General features: G+C 43.5%; 1 protein-coding gene across 1 annotated transcript in view; it reads left to right on the plus strand.

Moving 5' to 3' along the window:
* Positions 1-3686: 3686 nt before the first annotated feature.
* Positions 3687-12520, plus strand: part of olfm2a (olfactomedin 2a) — a 637002-nt gene continuing 628168 nt past the window's right edge. Inside the window, exon 1 of the mRNA XM_072248052.1 lies at positions 3687-4040. Within this exon, the coding sequence (XP_072104153.1) occupies positions 3984-4040 (57 nt within the window). The 5' untranslated portion in view covers positions 3687-3983. The remainder of the gene's footprint in view (positions 4041-12520) is intronic.

Here is a 12520-nt window from a genome sequence, read left to right on the forward strand (position 1 = left end):
CCTTAGAATAATAAGGCCTCATGATCTGAAAATGAGAGATGATCCAGAGCTGAGTCCTAGAGCCATAGAATATTTGAGCACAAAAACAGGCCCTCTGGCATTTCCAGTCCATGCCAACCCGACCTTCTGCCTAGTCCCATCTACCTGCACCTGGACCATATCCCTTCAAAACCCCTCTCACATATGTACCTATCAAAACTTCTCTTCAGTATTACAATTGAATAAATATTAGGGTTCTCCTGAACTCCAGGGAAGACAGCCCAAGAGCTGCCAGATGATCCTCATACGGTAACCCTTTTATTCATGGAATCATTCTCCTGAATCTTCTCTGAACCCTCTCCAATGTCAGTATATCCTTTCTATAATAAGGAGCCCAAAACTGCACACAATACTCCAAGAGAGGTCTCACGAGTGCCTCATAGAGCCTCAATATCACATCCCTGTTCTTATGGAAACATAAAACCGTATAAGGATCATCTGGCAGCTCTTGGGCTGTCTTCCCTGGAGTTCAGGAGAATGAGGGGGGATCTCATAGAAACATTCTGAATGTTAAAAGGCCTGAACAAATTAGATATGTCAATGTTATTTCCCATGGTAGGGGATTCTAGGACAAGAGGGCATGACTTCAGGATTGAAGGGCTTCCACTTAGAACTGAGATGCAGAGAAATTACTTTAGTCAGAGAGTGGTAAATCTGTGGAATTTGTTGCCTCGAGTGGCTGTGGAGGCTAGGTCATTGGGTGTATTTAAGGCAGAGATAGATAGGTTCTTGATTAGCCAGGGCATCAAAGGGTATGGGGAGAAGACAGGGGAGTGGGGATGACTGGAAGAACTGGATCAGCCCATGATTGAATGGCGGAGCAGACTCAATGGGCTGAATAGCCTACTTCTGCTCCTAAGTCTTATGGTCTTATGAGAACTTTATTTTTCTCTGTGTTAATATCTCAGTTAACCACTTTGAGTAAAAAATGTTAAAATAATTAAGTATGAATAATTTAACACATATTACTAATAGTTTTAATTTCCTTCCAAAACTGCAGAGAAACAGCCAGCCAGCCAAACTTACTATTGGCATTCAAACTGGTGACACGCTTCACATATGAAAGAAATAATCAGAACAACTGTGAAAACAAACTGAACAATTAAACCAGAAGAGAGTGTATGAGCCCAGATGGAACTGTGTACCACATCCTGCCATTCACAATCTCTTGAGGCATTTACTCTCCTCATTGACATCTTTATTATCATGCAAACTAATGTTTCTGTGTAGCTAGGAGTTGAAAGGGCATCTCCAAGCTAAATGAAAGTGTGGTCACCTGAACAAACCATTCCAAACACAAGCTTCTGCAGAGGCTGGAAATCCAGAGCAACACAGAAGATGCTGGAGGGACTCAATGGGTCGGGCAGTATCCATGGAGGCGATCAAACCTATGGAGGTCTAACAAGTGGTTTATAGTCATAGTCATAAACGTAGTCATATTTTATTGATCCCGAGGGAAATTGGTTTTCGTTACAGTTGCACCAACCAAGAATAAGGTATAAATATAGCAATAAATATAAATATAGAATGTTATTCTTCTCCATACCTGCTGCCTGACCTGCTGAGTTCCTCCTTGTGTTTTATTCTAAGTGGCTTGCTTTCATTGGATGCGGAATTACGTATAAATGTCAGGAAGTCATGTTGCAAATGTATAAAACTTTGATTAAGCCACTTTGGAGTACTACGTGCTGCTCTGGAAGTGCCACGTTAGTAAGGAGATGAAGGCTTTGGAGAGGACACAGGACGTTTACGGTATTGGAGTGTATTAACTATGAGGAGAGGTTGGACAGATTTGCATTGTTTACTCCAGAGCACTGCAGGCTGAGGGTTGACCTGATACAAGTATATAAAATTATAAGGGACATAGTTAGGATTAATAGAGTCTTCATTCCCTAGAATGCCAATGTCACATGCAAGAGGGCATTAGTATAAGGTGAGAGGAGGCAGGTTTAAAGAAGTTCTGCAAGGCACGGGTTTTTTTTACAGAGAGTGGTAGGTAAATGAAGCATGCTCCTGGGGGGAGTGTCAGAAACAGAAGAGAGCAACATTTGAGAGGCATTTCAGCAGACATAAGCAGGCAGGAAATGGAGGAATACGGACAACGTACTGGCAGATTGGCTCACTTAGTACAACATCATGGTCAGCACCGACATGGTATCAAGGACCCCACTGTCCAGGCCGTGCACTCTTCTTGCTGCTGTCATCAGGAAGAAGGTACAGGAGCATCGGAACCTGCACTACCAGGTTCAGGAACAGTTATTACCCTTCAAGCATCAGGCTTTTGAACTGAAGGGGATAACTTCACTCGCCCCATCACTGAACTGTTTCCACAATCTGTGGACTGACTTTCAAGGACTCTTCATCTCATGTTCTTGATATTTGTTGCTTATTTAATCATTATCATTTTTTTCCTTCTGTGCTTGCACAGATTGTTGTCTTATGTACATTGTTTGTTTGCTCATCTTGTTGGGTGCAGTCTTTCACTGATTGTGTTGTGTTTTTTTTGATTGAGTACACTCACATGAAAAATAATCTCAGGGTTGTATGTGGTGACATATATATACTTTGACAATAAGTTTATTTTGGACTTTAAACTGTTCCTATGCGCATAAATCAGCCCGTTGAATAATAGAGAGCCCGTCCACTTTCTGATTGGCTGTGGGAAGGTGAGGCTCTCCAAGAACATCTGGGTTGAGTAACTAATGGCAGGACCTGTAGGTGGGGAAGTTCAAGGTCATGTGAGCTGGCCTTCAGAAACATGTTAAGGTGGACTTGGCTGCTTTCTTCCCCTGTGCCAATGCTCCCTTGCACAGAGATGAGATGGGTGCTGAAGCCCAGATTAAGTTGAGTTTTTGGCAAGTTGTAAACCCCAGCCAAAGCAATGCAGATTCTGGTTTTACATGGTGGTGAAGTAACTCTTCTGCCTCTACAACTATTGTAGAAGGAAGGGGAACTGAGGAAATGAAATGATTATTATTGGGGTGAGCACATTGATTGATTGGGTATTGGTGCTGATTACAGATTGAAGTATAGGGGCTTATTGTGGTGATACCTGAAAGATTTAGTACGTGTTATTATATCTCCAAGAGAGAGGGTGAATGATCTACATAAAATGCCATCCCTCTCCTCACGTACAGTAACTAATTCAGAACTACAGCTTGCTTGGTTTGGCCACTACTAACACCATTCTCTTTTTTGCCCTCTTTGCTTGTGTGGGTGTATTTGTGTCTGCATCAGTGTGTGTTTCTGTTGAACTTGTGTTTGCCTTGTATTTGTACTTATTTATCTGTGTGTATACATGTGTAGGTATAGCATATTTACACTTCCGTCTCTTTGTCTGTATTGAACCTGTCTGTATCCCTGTCAATGTCTTAGACCCTATGTAATTTATTATTTGGTGTCTGTGCACGTGTCTACGGGTCTGTTTCTGACTGTGTGTGTGTCTACGTGTATTTTAAATTATACCTACGGGCCTCCACCTTACATATGTGTTAAATTGCTGAGCGGCACAGTATATTTGAGGAACTAAACGGAATTATTGGCTCCCGCCGGCTCTCTCTCTCTCTCGTTCTCTCTCTCTCTCTCTCTCTCTCTCGTGTCAGGCTCTTTTCCTGCCGAGAGCACAGTGATGCAGCAGCAGCACCACTCTCTTCCTGCAGCTCCCTGTATAAACAAATATACAGATATTCCACCACCCCCACCTTGTTTTGGCGCTTCATCTATCAGAGTCTTTAGCACGCTCCCTGTCCCCTCTTCCCCAACAATGGTGTGGTGACGGAGCACTGGCTCTCCGCTCAGACGATGTCTGTGGGTAGCAGTACGGCAGCCTGCAAGGACAGTTGGCTATAAATACAGGATCACAATAAAATAGCATAACCTGAGATCCCGAGATCAGAAGTGAAGAGGTGGCTGGCGATCTCCCTCCTTACCTTCTCGTTCAGAGAATGCATCTCTCTATCACTTTGTCTCTGCTTCTGTTGGTTGGTGCTAGCCCTTGCCAGGTATGTGCTTTCTAATCTTTGAATTTACGACTGGATGTGAGCAGGGCGCTGGGGGTTTGCTGGGGCTCGCGATGTTCAGGACAGTCCTATTGAAGACACTCCGGGGATCGTCGGTGGAAAGGTCCCTTGTGGGTAATCTGACTGCGTATCTGTTTTCCAGTTACTGGCTTGTCAATGGTATTTTAAGTGGATAAGATGTGGTTTTTAAAGCTTTTTGCTTATCTTGTCAGTTGGAGGTTGTGAGATTTATTTCGCATAAACTCCAGGCATTGTGATCTTCCCGGAAAACACACATGGTTCCAGAGGCATCTGCTCATGGACGGAATGGACGCTCTCCTCACCATCATTTGAGCAGATGTACACATACAGTACTGATAAAAACATACACACCACACAGACACACACAGACACACACACACACACACACACACACACACACACACACAGAGTACTGATAAAACATACCACAGAGACACAGACAGACACACACACACACACACACACACACACACACACACACACAGAGTACTGATAAAACATACCACAGAGACACAGACACACACACACACACACACACACACACACACATAGACACCACACAGACACAGATACACATACACACACACCACACAGACACAGACACACACACACATACACACTCAGACACACACACATACACACACTCACAGTACTGACAGGAACATATATACACATACACATAGTACTGACAGAAACACACAACACACACACACACACACACACACACACACACACACACACTCATACACAGACAGTACTGACAGAAACATACACTCACATACATACACCCACACACACACTCATACACAGTACTGACAGAAACATACACAGACACACAGCCACACACACACACACATACACAAACACATACACACAGAGACACATACACACACGCTCTTACAGACACACATACACACGTGCGTAGACACTGACAAACATACACACGCATAGATGCACATACACAGACAAACAGACAGACACATACAAAACAGGCATACTGACACAAACATACAGACACACACAAACGCGTATGCACACAGAGAGACACAGACACATGCATAGACATGAAGACATGTACACAGACAGATACTCTCTCTCTCTCTCTCTCTCTCTCTCTTCCCCCCCCTCCCCCGCCCCCGGCCCCTTTACCAATCCCAACATCATCCTTCACATGTGAAAGTATATTTACTCTGATCTGGTCCAGGATCCGTTATGCCTGATTTCCTTTTTATATTGTGGATCTTCATGTATCCATGAGGTTTAATAGTGATCTTGACCTTTCCTCGTTGGAATGGGGAGGGATGTGTGTGGTGTGTACAGGGAGTGAACGGGCTGTTTGGTGATGGGCACTGTATCTGAACTCTCAGCAATGTCCCACAAAGAATTAGTGGACTCTTCCTTCACAGGGTGGCATCCTGAGAGGAGTCACCCTCGGGGAGATGTGGTGGAGGTCGGTTGATTAGTATATGGTCAAGAAGACTGTAAGCTTTGAAGATTCTTTTGAACGATTGGAAAGTTGGTCAGTTTGAACTGACAAAAGATGGATTGATGATGTTGTTCATATGTAGTAAGTGAGATGTGTCTGTGTATTGCTTAAGTATGCCTTAAATCATTTGAACTTCTCTTCAACTGTACCTTCTGCTGCAAGAGCATCCTGGAGTCATACAGCATAGAAGCAGGCCATTTGGCCCACTATTTCCATGCCAACGATCAAGCACCCAGTTGCACCAATCCTACACTAAACCCATTTTATTCTCTCCACATTCCCATCAATTCTTCCTGTACTCTGTCTACACTAGTGCTGATTTCCACCGGTAACTTAACCTACAGACTTGCATACCAGTGGGATGTGGAAGGAAAGCAGGGTACCCAAAGGAAACATTTGTAGTCCCAGGGTACATGCAAACTCCCCACAAACAACAACAGAGGTCAGGATTGAACTTGGGTAACTAGAGCAGTGAAAAACCATAAGATCATAAGACATAGGAGCAAATGAGGCCATTCAGACCATCAAGCCTGCTTCGCCATTTGATCATGACTGATTTATTTTCCTTCTCAACACCTTTTTCTTGTCTTCTCCCCATATCTTTTGATACCCCGACTAATCAAGAACCTATCAACCTCTGCATTAAATATACCCAAATGACAAGGCATCCATAGACATCTGTGGCAATGAATTCCACTGATTTATCACCCTCTAGCTAAAGAAAGTTGCAACTTTATCAGCTGTGGATGTTGAAAATGTTCTGACTAACAAGGTCCCTCTCACACTTCTCTAACAATGACCTGACAATATTTTGATGGTGATACTAGTTAAAGGATAGATTTGTGCCATGCAGTCTCAAAAGGAATCACAGCAATACTTTGTTTGGGGGAGTTTCTGACATCGTAGCAGTCCCACACGAAAAGCTTACAGCAGTCTTTGACCCATGACCCTGTGATGCAGAGGTGAAGGTGGATCACAGTGGATCTACAGTCACTGCTAGTAGTCCTGTGGGCACTTCAGAATGTTGGACCACTGCATCTCTGCCCAGGAACAGCAAGTAAATAAACTGATTGGCACCAATTCACGTGGCAGCATATAATTTTGTGAAGTCTGTCAGTCAACCACTGAAATGAGTTTATTAAAGCTGATATAGTCCCGATTAAGTCATCTCTAATACCTTGATAAGCTAACATATTGAGCTGATTTGTGTAACCTACAGGACAGATATTATCCAGAACCCCACTGTGAGTTGTGTCACGGGTAACTGTGCTTGGAGTACTATATACAATTCTACCATTGAGGGGTTCGGGTGAAGATTCACCAGTCTTGTGGCTGGGGTGGCAGGTTAGGCTGGGCAGGCGAGGTAGATCTCTAAGCTTAGCTCTATAAGAGGAGTTTTCATTTAAATTTAAGGGGCTTTACACTGGGGTAGGTGGGATTTTCGATTACATTGGCTGCTTTACTGAGGCAGTGAGGAGTATAGACAGAGTTCACGGGAGGATGCTGGTTTCTGTGGTGATCTGAGTTTCTTGCCATCACAGAGAGTGCGGTTGCCATAACAAGCCATGATGCACCCAGATACAGTGCTTCCTATGATGCATCAATAAAAATTAACAAGTATTGACCGAGACATGCTTTCTCCTGAGAAAGTAGAGGCGTTAGTGAGATTTCTCGGTGGTGGTGTCTACATGGTTGGACCAAGACAAGCAATTGGTGATATTCACTCCAAAGAAGCTCTCAACCCTCTCTACGCAGCATCATTGATGTGGACCAGAGCATGGGTGAAACCATAAGACAGTCAGAACAGACATTGATACCCTTTAAAACATTAAGGATACTGGGATAGTACAGGAAAATAGAACTTTAGTTAGCAGTGTTGATTGGCAGAGCTGGTCAAAGGGTTGAAAGACCAATTCCTCCTCGTTCTCAGGTTCACTTGCCGAGAATCAGAGTCAGGTTTGGCATGAAATTGATGTCTTGTGGCAGCAGTAAGGTGCAAGATGTAAATAATTACTACAGTTTCAATCAGTCAGTCAGTCAGCGGGTGCCGTCCCAAATCCGGGGTTGGCGGCTGTGCACCTCCATCTTCTTCCATCTTGCGCTCTTTTTCTGGCCTCATCATAGCTCAACCCAGTCCATTGCCTCACATTATCGTACCAAGTGGTTCGCTGCCTTCCTCTTTCCCTCTTTCCTTCTATCATCCCTTCCAATAACAATTTCTGCAGTCCACCACCTCTTAACAAGTGCCCGGCATATTCTAGCTTCCTTTTCTGCACATTCTTCAGCAACTCCTTTTCTCTCCTCGCTCCCTTCAACACTTCCATATTACTGACCTTCATCACCCATCTAATTTTCTGCATTCTCCTTAAACACCACATTTCAAATGCCTCCAGTCGTCGTTGCGCTTCCTCGCATAAGGTCCACGATTCGACTCCATACAACAGACGGCCCCAAACGTAGCATTTCCAAATTCTACAACGCAGCCCAAAGTCCAACCTCTTACCACATAGCACGTCACTCAGGCTCCAGAACGTTGATCTTGCAATCTCAATTCTTCGTCTAATTTCTGTATCACATTTCCCATCCTCTGTGACCATCTGTCCCAAGTACACAAACTTCTTGACTTGCTGTATGCCTACGCCATTAATTTTGATACTGATTTTGGGGACTTCTTTCTTCCGTGATACTACCATCATCTTCGTCTTTGCAGCATTTATTTTCATTCCAAATCGTTCTCCTTCAGCATTTATCTTATCTACTATTCTGAGTATCTCGTCCTCAGTCTCGGCTAACAACACTGAATCATCTGCATACCTCAAGTTGTTCACCGTCACTCCACCAATTTGAACACCAGATTCATCGTTCAACACCCTGAAGATTACCTCTGAGTAAATGTTAAATAATAAAGGGGAGATAATGCAGCTCTGGCAAACCCCTTTTTGGATCTCAACTTCCGGTGAATTCCCACCACTAGTTCTTATTACTGCCTTTTGATGCCAGTACAGACTCGCAATCAGTCGGACATCTTTCCCATCCAGCCCCAATGAGTTCAGGCAATAGACCAGCTGTTCATGATTGACTCAGTCAAAAGCTTTTAGGTAATCCAGAAAGCACATCTAAATGTCTTTTTTTTCCTAGACCTCGTTCCACAATCATTCGCAAATTGAAAATCCCTTCACGGGTACTCTTACCTGTTATAAATCCGCTCTGGCACTCACTAATTTCATTAAGAACTGTCCTTTTTATTCTGCTTAGAAGTAAAAATAACAAGATCTAGGAGGCATGACTTATAAGACTTATAGTTCTAAAGTCTGAGCATTTCATGCTCTTACTTTTCTTTGGGATCCACTTTCCTGTTGTGTAGATTGTATTGCAAAGCCTCGTGATCTCCTCAACCTTCAAGTCACCAAGGCATTTCAACATTTCGGCTGTAATACCATGTACACCACAAGCTTTACCAGTTTTTAACTTTCCGATGGCTGCTCTTACTTCCGCTACCAAATTTTCTGGACCTTCCGTGTTCTTCTCACTCACTTGATCATTTCTAGCATTGTAGTACAATTCCCTAATGTATTCCATCCATCTACTTTCCACCTTGTCATTCTCAAAGAGTATGTTCCTGTCCTTGTCTTGAATAATGCCAGTCCTTGATTGTTTCTTGTTCCTGTTGGTCATCTCTGCAATCTCCCTGTGCATATCCCTTGAATGATGCAACATGTCCATGGTCTCTATCTTTCCACGCCGTTTGATAAACCATTGTTCTTTAGCTTTTGCACATTCTGCTCTTATTTGTTGGTCCAATTCCTTGTACTTAGATGTTACAGTTACAATAATAAACAAAATAAGTAAATAGTGCAAAGAGAAATAGTGAGGTGGTGTTCAAGGGTTTATGGACTGTTCAGAAACCTGATACCAGAGAGGAAGAAGCTGTTGCTGAAATGCTGTGCCTCCTCCCTGACAGTAGTAAATGAGAAAGGGGCATGTTTCAGATGGTGAGAGTTCTTACTGAAAGATGCCACCTTCTTGAGGCACTGCCTTTTGAACAGTGTTCTCCGAGGTTGTGGTCTATGTTTGTGTTGTGTGTGTATATTACGATATTGCTGAAAGTTTGGTGAGGCTCTTGTTATCTAAGAAAATGTTAAAAGTAGTTAACTTAGTAATATCCTATGGATCACACCTCTGTTTACCTCAGAGAGTCACTGCCAGTTCAAGGCATATTCCCTTGGTACTCCTAGTTGCAGTTCAGTTTAGATTATACGGTACACTCTAGATCCTAAAATGAGCCGAATATACTGAAAGCATTAGGAAAACAGATTTGAGAGATAAAGAACAATAATTATCTTCTTCAGCCCTTTACCCCTTCAACCAATCACTTCCCAGCTTCTTACTTCATCCCCACCCACACAACTTCTTCCTCACCTGGTCCCACCTATCAACAGCCTGCTTTACTTCTTCCCCTCACTCATCCCCATTTTTTTATTCTGTCTTCTGCCCCCTTCCTTTCCTGATGAAGGGTCTTGGCTCAGAGTGTTGAATGTCTTTTCACCTCCGCAGATACTGCCTGAGTTGTTGAGTTCTTTCAGCAACTTGTGTGTGTTACTCAAGATTTCCAGCATCTGCAGAATCTCTTGTGTTTATTGCTTTCTTGGTATAGGTTTACTCTTCCATGGTATGCAGAAGGTTCGAGGGGATGTGCTATGTTTTATACAGAGTGTGGTAGCGTAGGTGCCTGGAGTGGGTTGCCATGGATAGTGTTGGAAACAGAAATTAGAATGAGAATCAGATATAATATCACTGATACATGTAATGAAATATGTTGTTTTGTGGCAGCAGTACATTGCAGTACATTACAATAAAAATATGAAATACAATAAGAAATATATTTTTAAAAATTAAATTAAGTAGTACAAAAACAGAGTAAAAAATATCGAGCTAGTGTTTATGTGTTGGTTCATTGTCCATTCACAAGTCTGATGGCAGAGGGAAGAAGCTATTCATAAAACATTGAGTGTGTGCCTTCAGGCTGCTGTACCTCCTCTCTGATGGTCACATTGAGAAGAGGGCATGTCCTGGCTGATGGATGCCGCCTTTCCGAGGCATCGCCTTTTCAAACTGCTCTCCATGCTGGGGAGACTAGTGCCCATGAAGGAGCTGGCTGAATTTGCAATTTCCTGTAACTTTTTCCAACCCTGTGCAGTCGCCCCTCCAGACGAGGCGGTGATGTAACCAGTAAGAATGCTGTCCAGGGTAAATTTGCAAGAGTCCTTGGTGTCATACCAAGTCTCCTCAAACTCCCAATGAAATATGCTGTTGTTGTGTTTTCTTTGTAATTGCAACATTAAGTCATACCCAGGGTAGATCTTCAGAGATGTTGACATCCAAGAACTTGAAGCTGCTCATCCTTTCCACCATTGATTCCTCAATGAAGATTGGTGTGCTCCCTTGATGTCCTCTTTCTGAAGTCTACAATCATTTCCTGGTCTTACTGACATTGAGTGCACGATTGTTGTGGCAACACCACTCAATCTGTTATTCTGTCTCACTTCTGTATGCTTCCTCATTATTATCTGAAGTTCTGCCAGCGATAGTTGTGACATTAACAAATTTATGGGTGGCATTTGAGCTATACCTGGCCACACGGTCATGGGAGTAGAGAGAGTAGAGCAGTGGGTTAAGCACACATCCCTGAGATACACCAGTGTTGATTGTCAGCAAGATGGAGATGTTATGTTATATCCGATCCATACTGACAATAGTCTTCCAGTTAGGAAGTCAAGGATCCAGTTGCAGAGGGAGGTACAGAAGCCCAGATTTTGGAGCCTGTCGATTAGAACTGAGAGTATGATTGTGTTGAACACTGAGCAGTATTCAACAAAGAGTAGCCTGACATAGGTATTGCTGTTGTCCAGGTGATCCAAGACCGAGTGGCGAGCCATTAAGATTGTATCTGCTGTAGACCTATTGTGGCAATAGTCAAATTGCAGCGGGTCAGGTCCTTGCTCAGGCAGGAGTTGATTCTGGCCATGACCAATCTCTCAAAATGCTTCAGCACAGTAGATGTGAGTGCTACTGGGTGATAGTCGGTGAGATATCTCACCCTGCTCTTCTTGGGCACTGGTATAATTGTTGTCCTTTTGAAGTAGGTGGGAACCTCTGACTGCAGTAGTGAGAGATCAAAGTTCAAAGTTCAAAAATTGACGATGTCCTTGAACATTCCCTCCAGTTGGTTGGAACAGTTTTTTTCAGTGCCCTACCAGGTGAGCCATCAAGGGTTCAACATCTCAGAAGATGTTCTGACATGTCCAAGACAGAGATCACAAGGTCACCAGATGCTGCCGAGATTTGCACAGGTGTAGTTTTATTCTCACTTGCAAAACATGCATAAGAGGTTTTGAGCTCATCTCAGGGTGAAGCATTATAACCATTCATGATGATAGATTTCGCCTTGTAGGAAATAATGGCCTGAAAATGCTGCCAGAGCTGATGTGCATCCGATTCCATCTCTAACTTTAGAGTTGTTATTTTGCTCCTAAAATTGTTTTCTCTAGGTCGCACCTGGATTCCTTGGGTAGTCCTGGATTACCACCCTTGTATGCCACAGAACTCTCTGGCTATCCATCCCATAGGATGATGATGGTTCCTTTCAGTCAGTTAGTGGGGTTCACCCCACTCCCCAGAAAGGAACAGCGTGTGCGCGAGTGGATTTTAGGTGAGTAGGGGGTTGCACAGGTCCAGACCCACCCTCTCAACATCCCCTCCCAGATCCAACAGTGTAGTGGGGTCCAAGATGGCTGGGGGAAGTTCTGTTGCAGTGAATGGCCAGACCAAGCTTCGATGCAAGGGATGCCCTTTCCGTGCTTCATGGCACGTGTTTGCTAGATGGCCATTGACTCTACGAGAGGGTTCATCCGCCCTTTGACAGGTCTTGTTTTTCGTCCTGCAGGGTGTCTACCCA

Source organism: Mobula birostris, chromosome 32, assembly GCF_030028105.1.
Source record: "Mobula birostris isolate sMobBir1 chromosome 32, sMobBir1.hap1, whole genome shotgun sequence".
Classification (NCBI taxonomy): Eukaryota; Metazoa; Chordata; class Chondrichthyes; order Myliobatiformes; family Myliobatidae; genus Mobula; species Mobula birostris.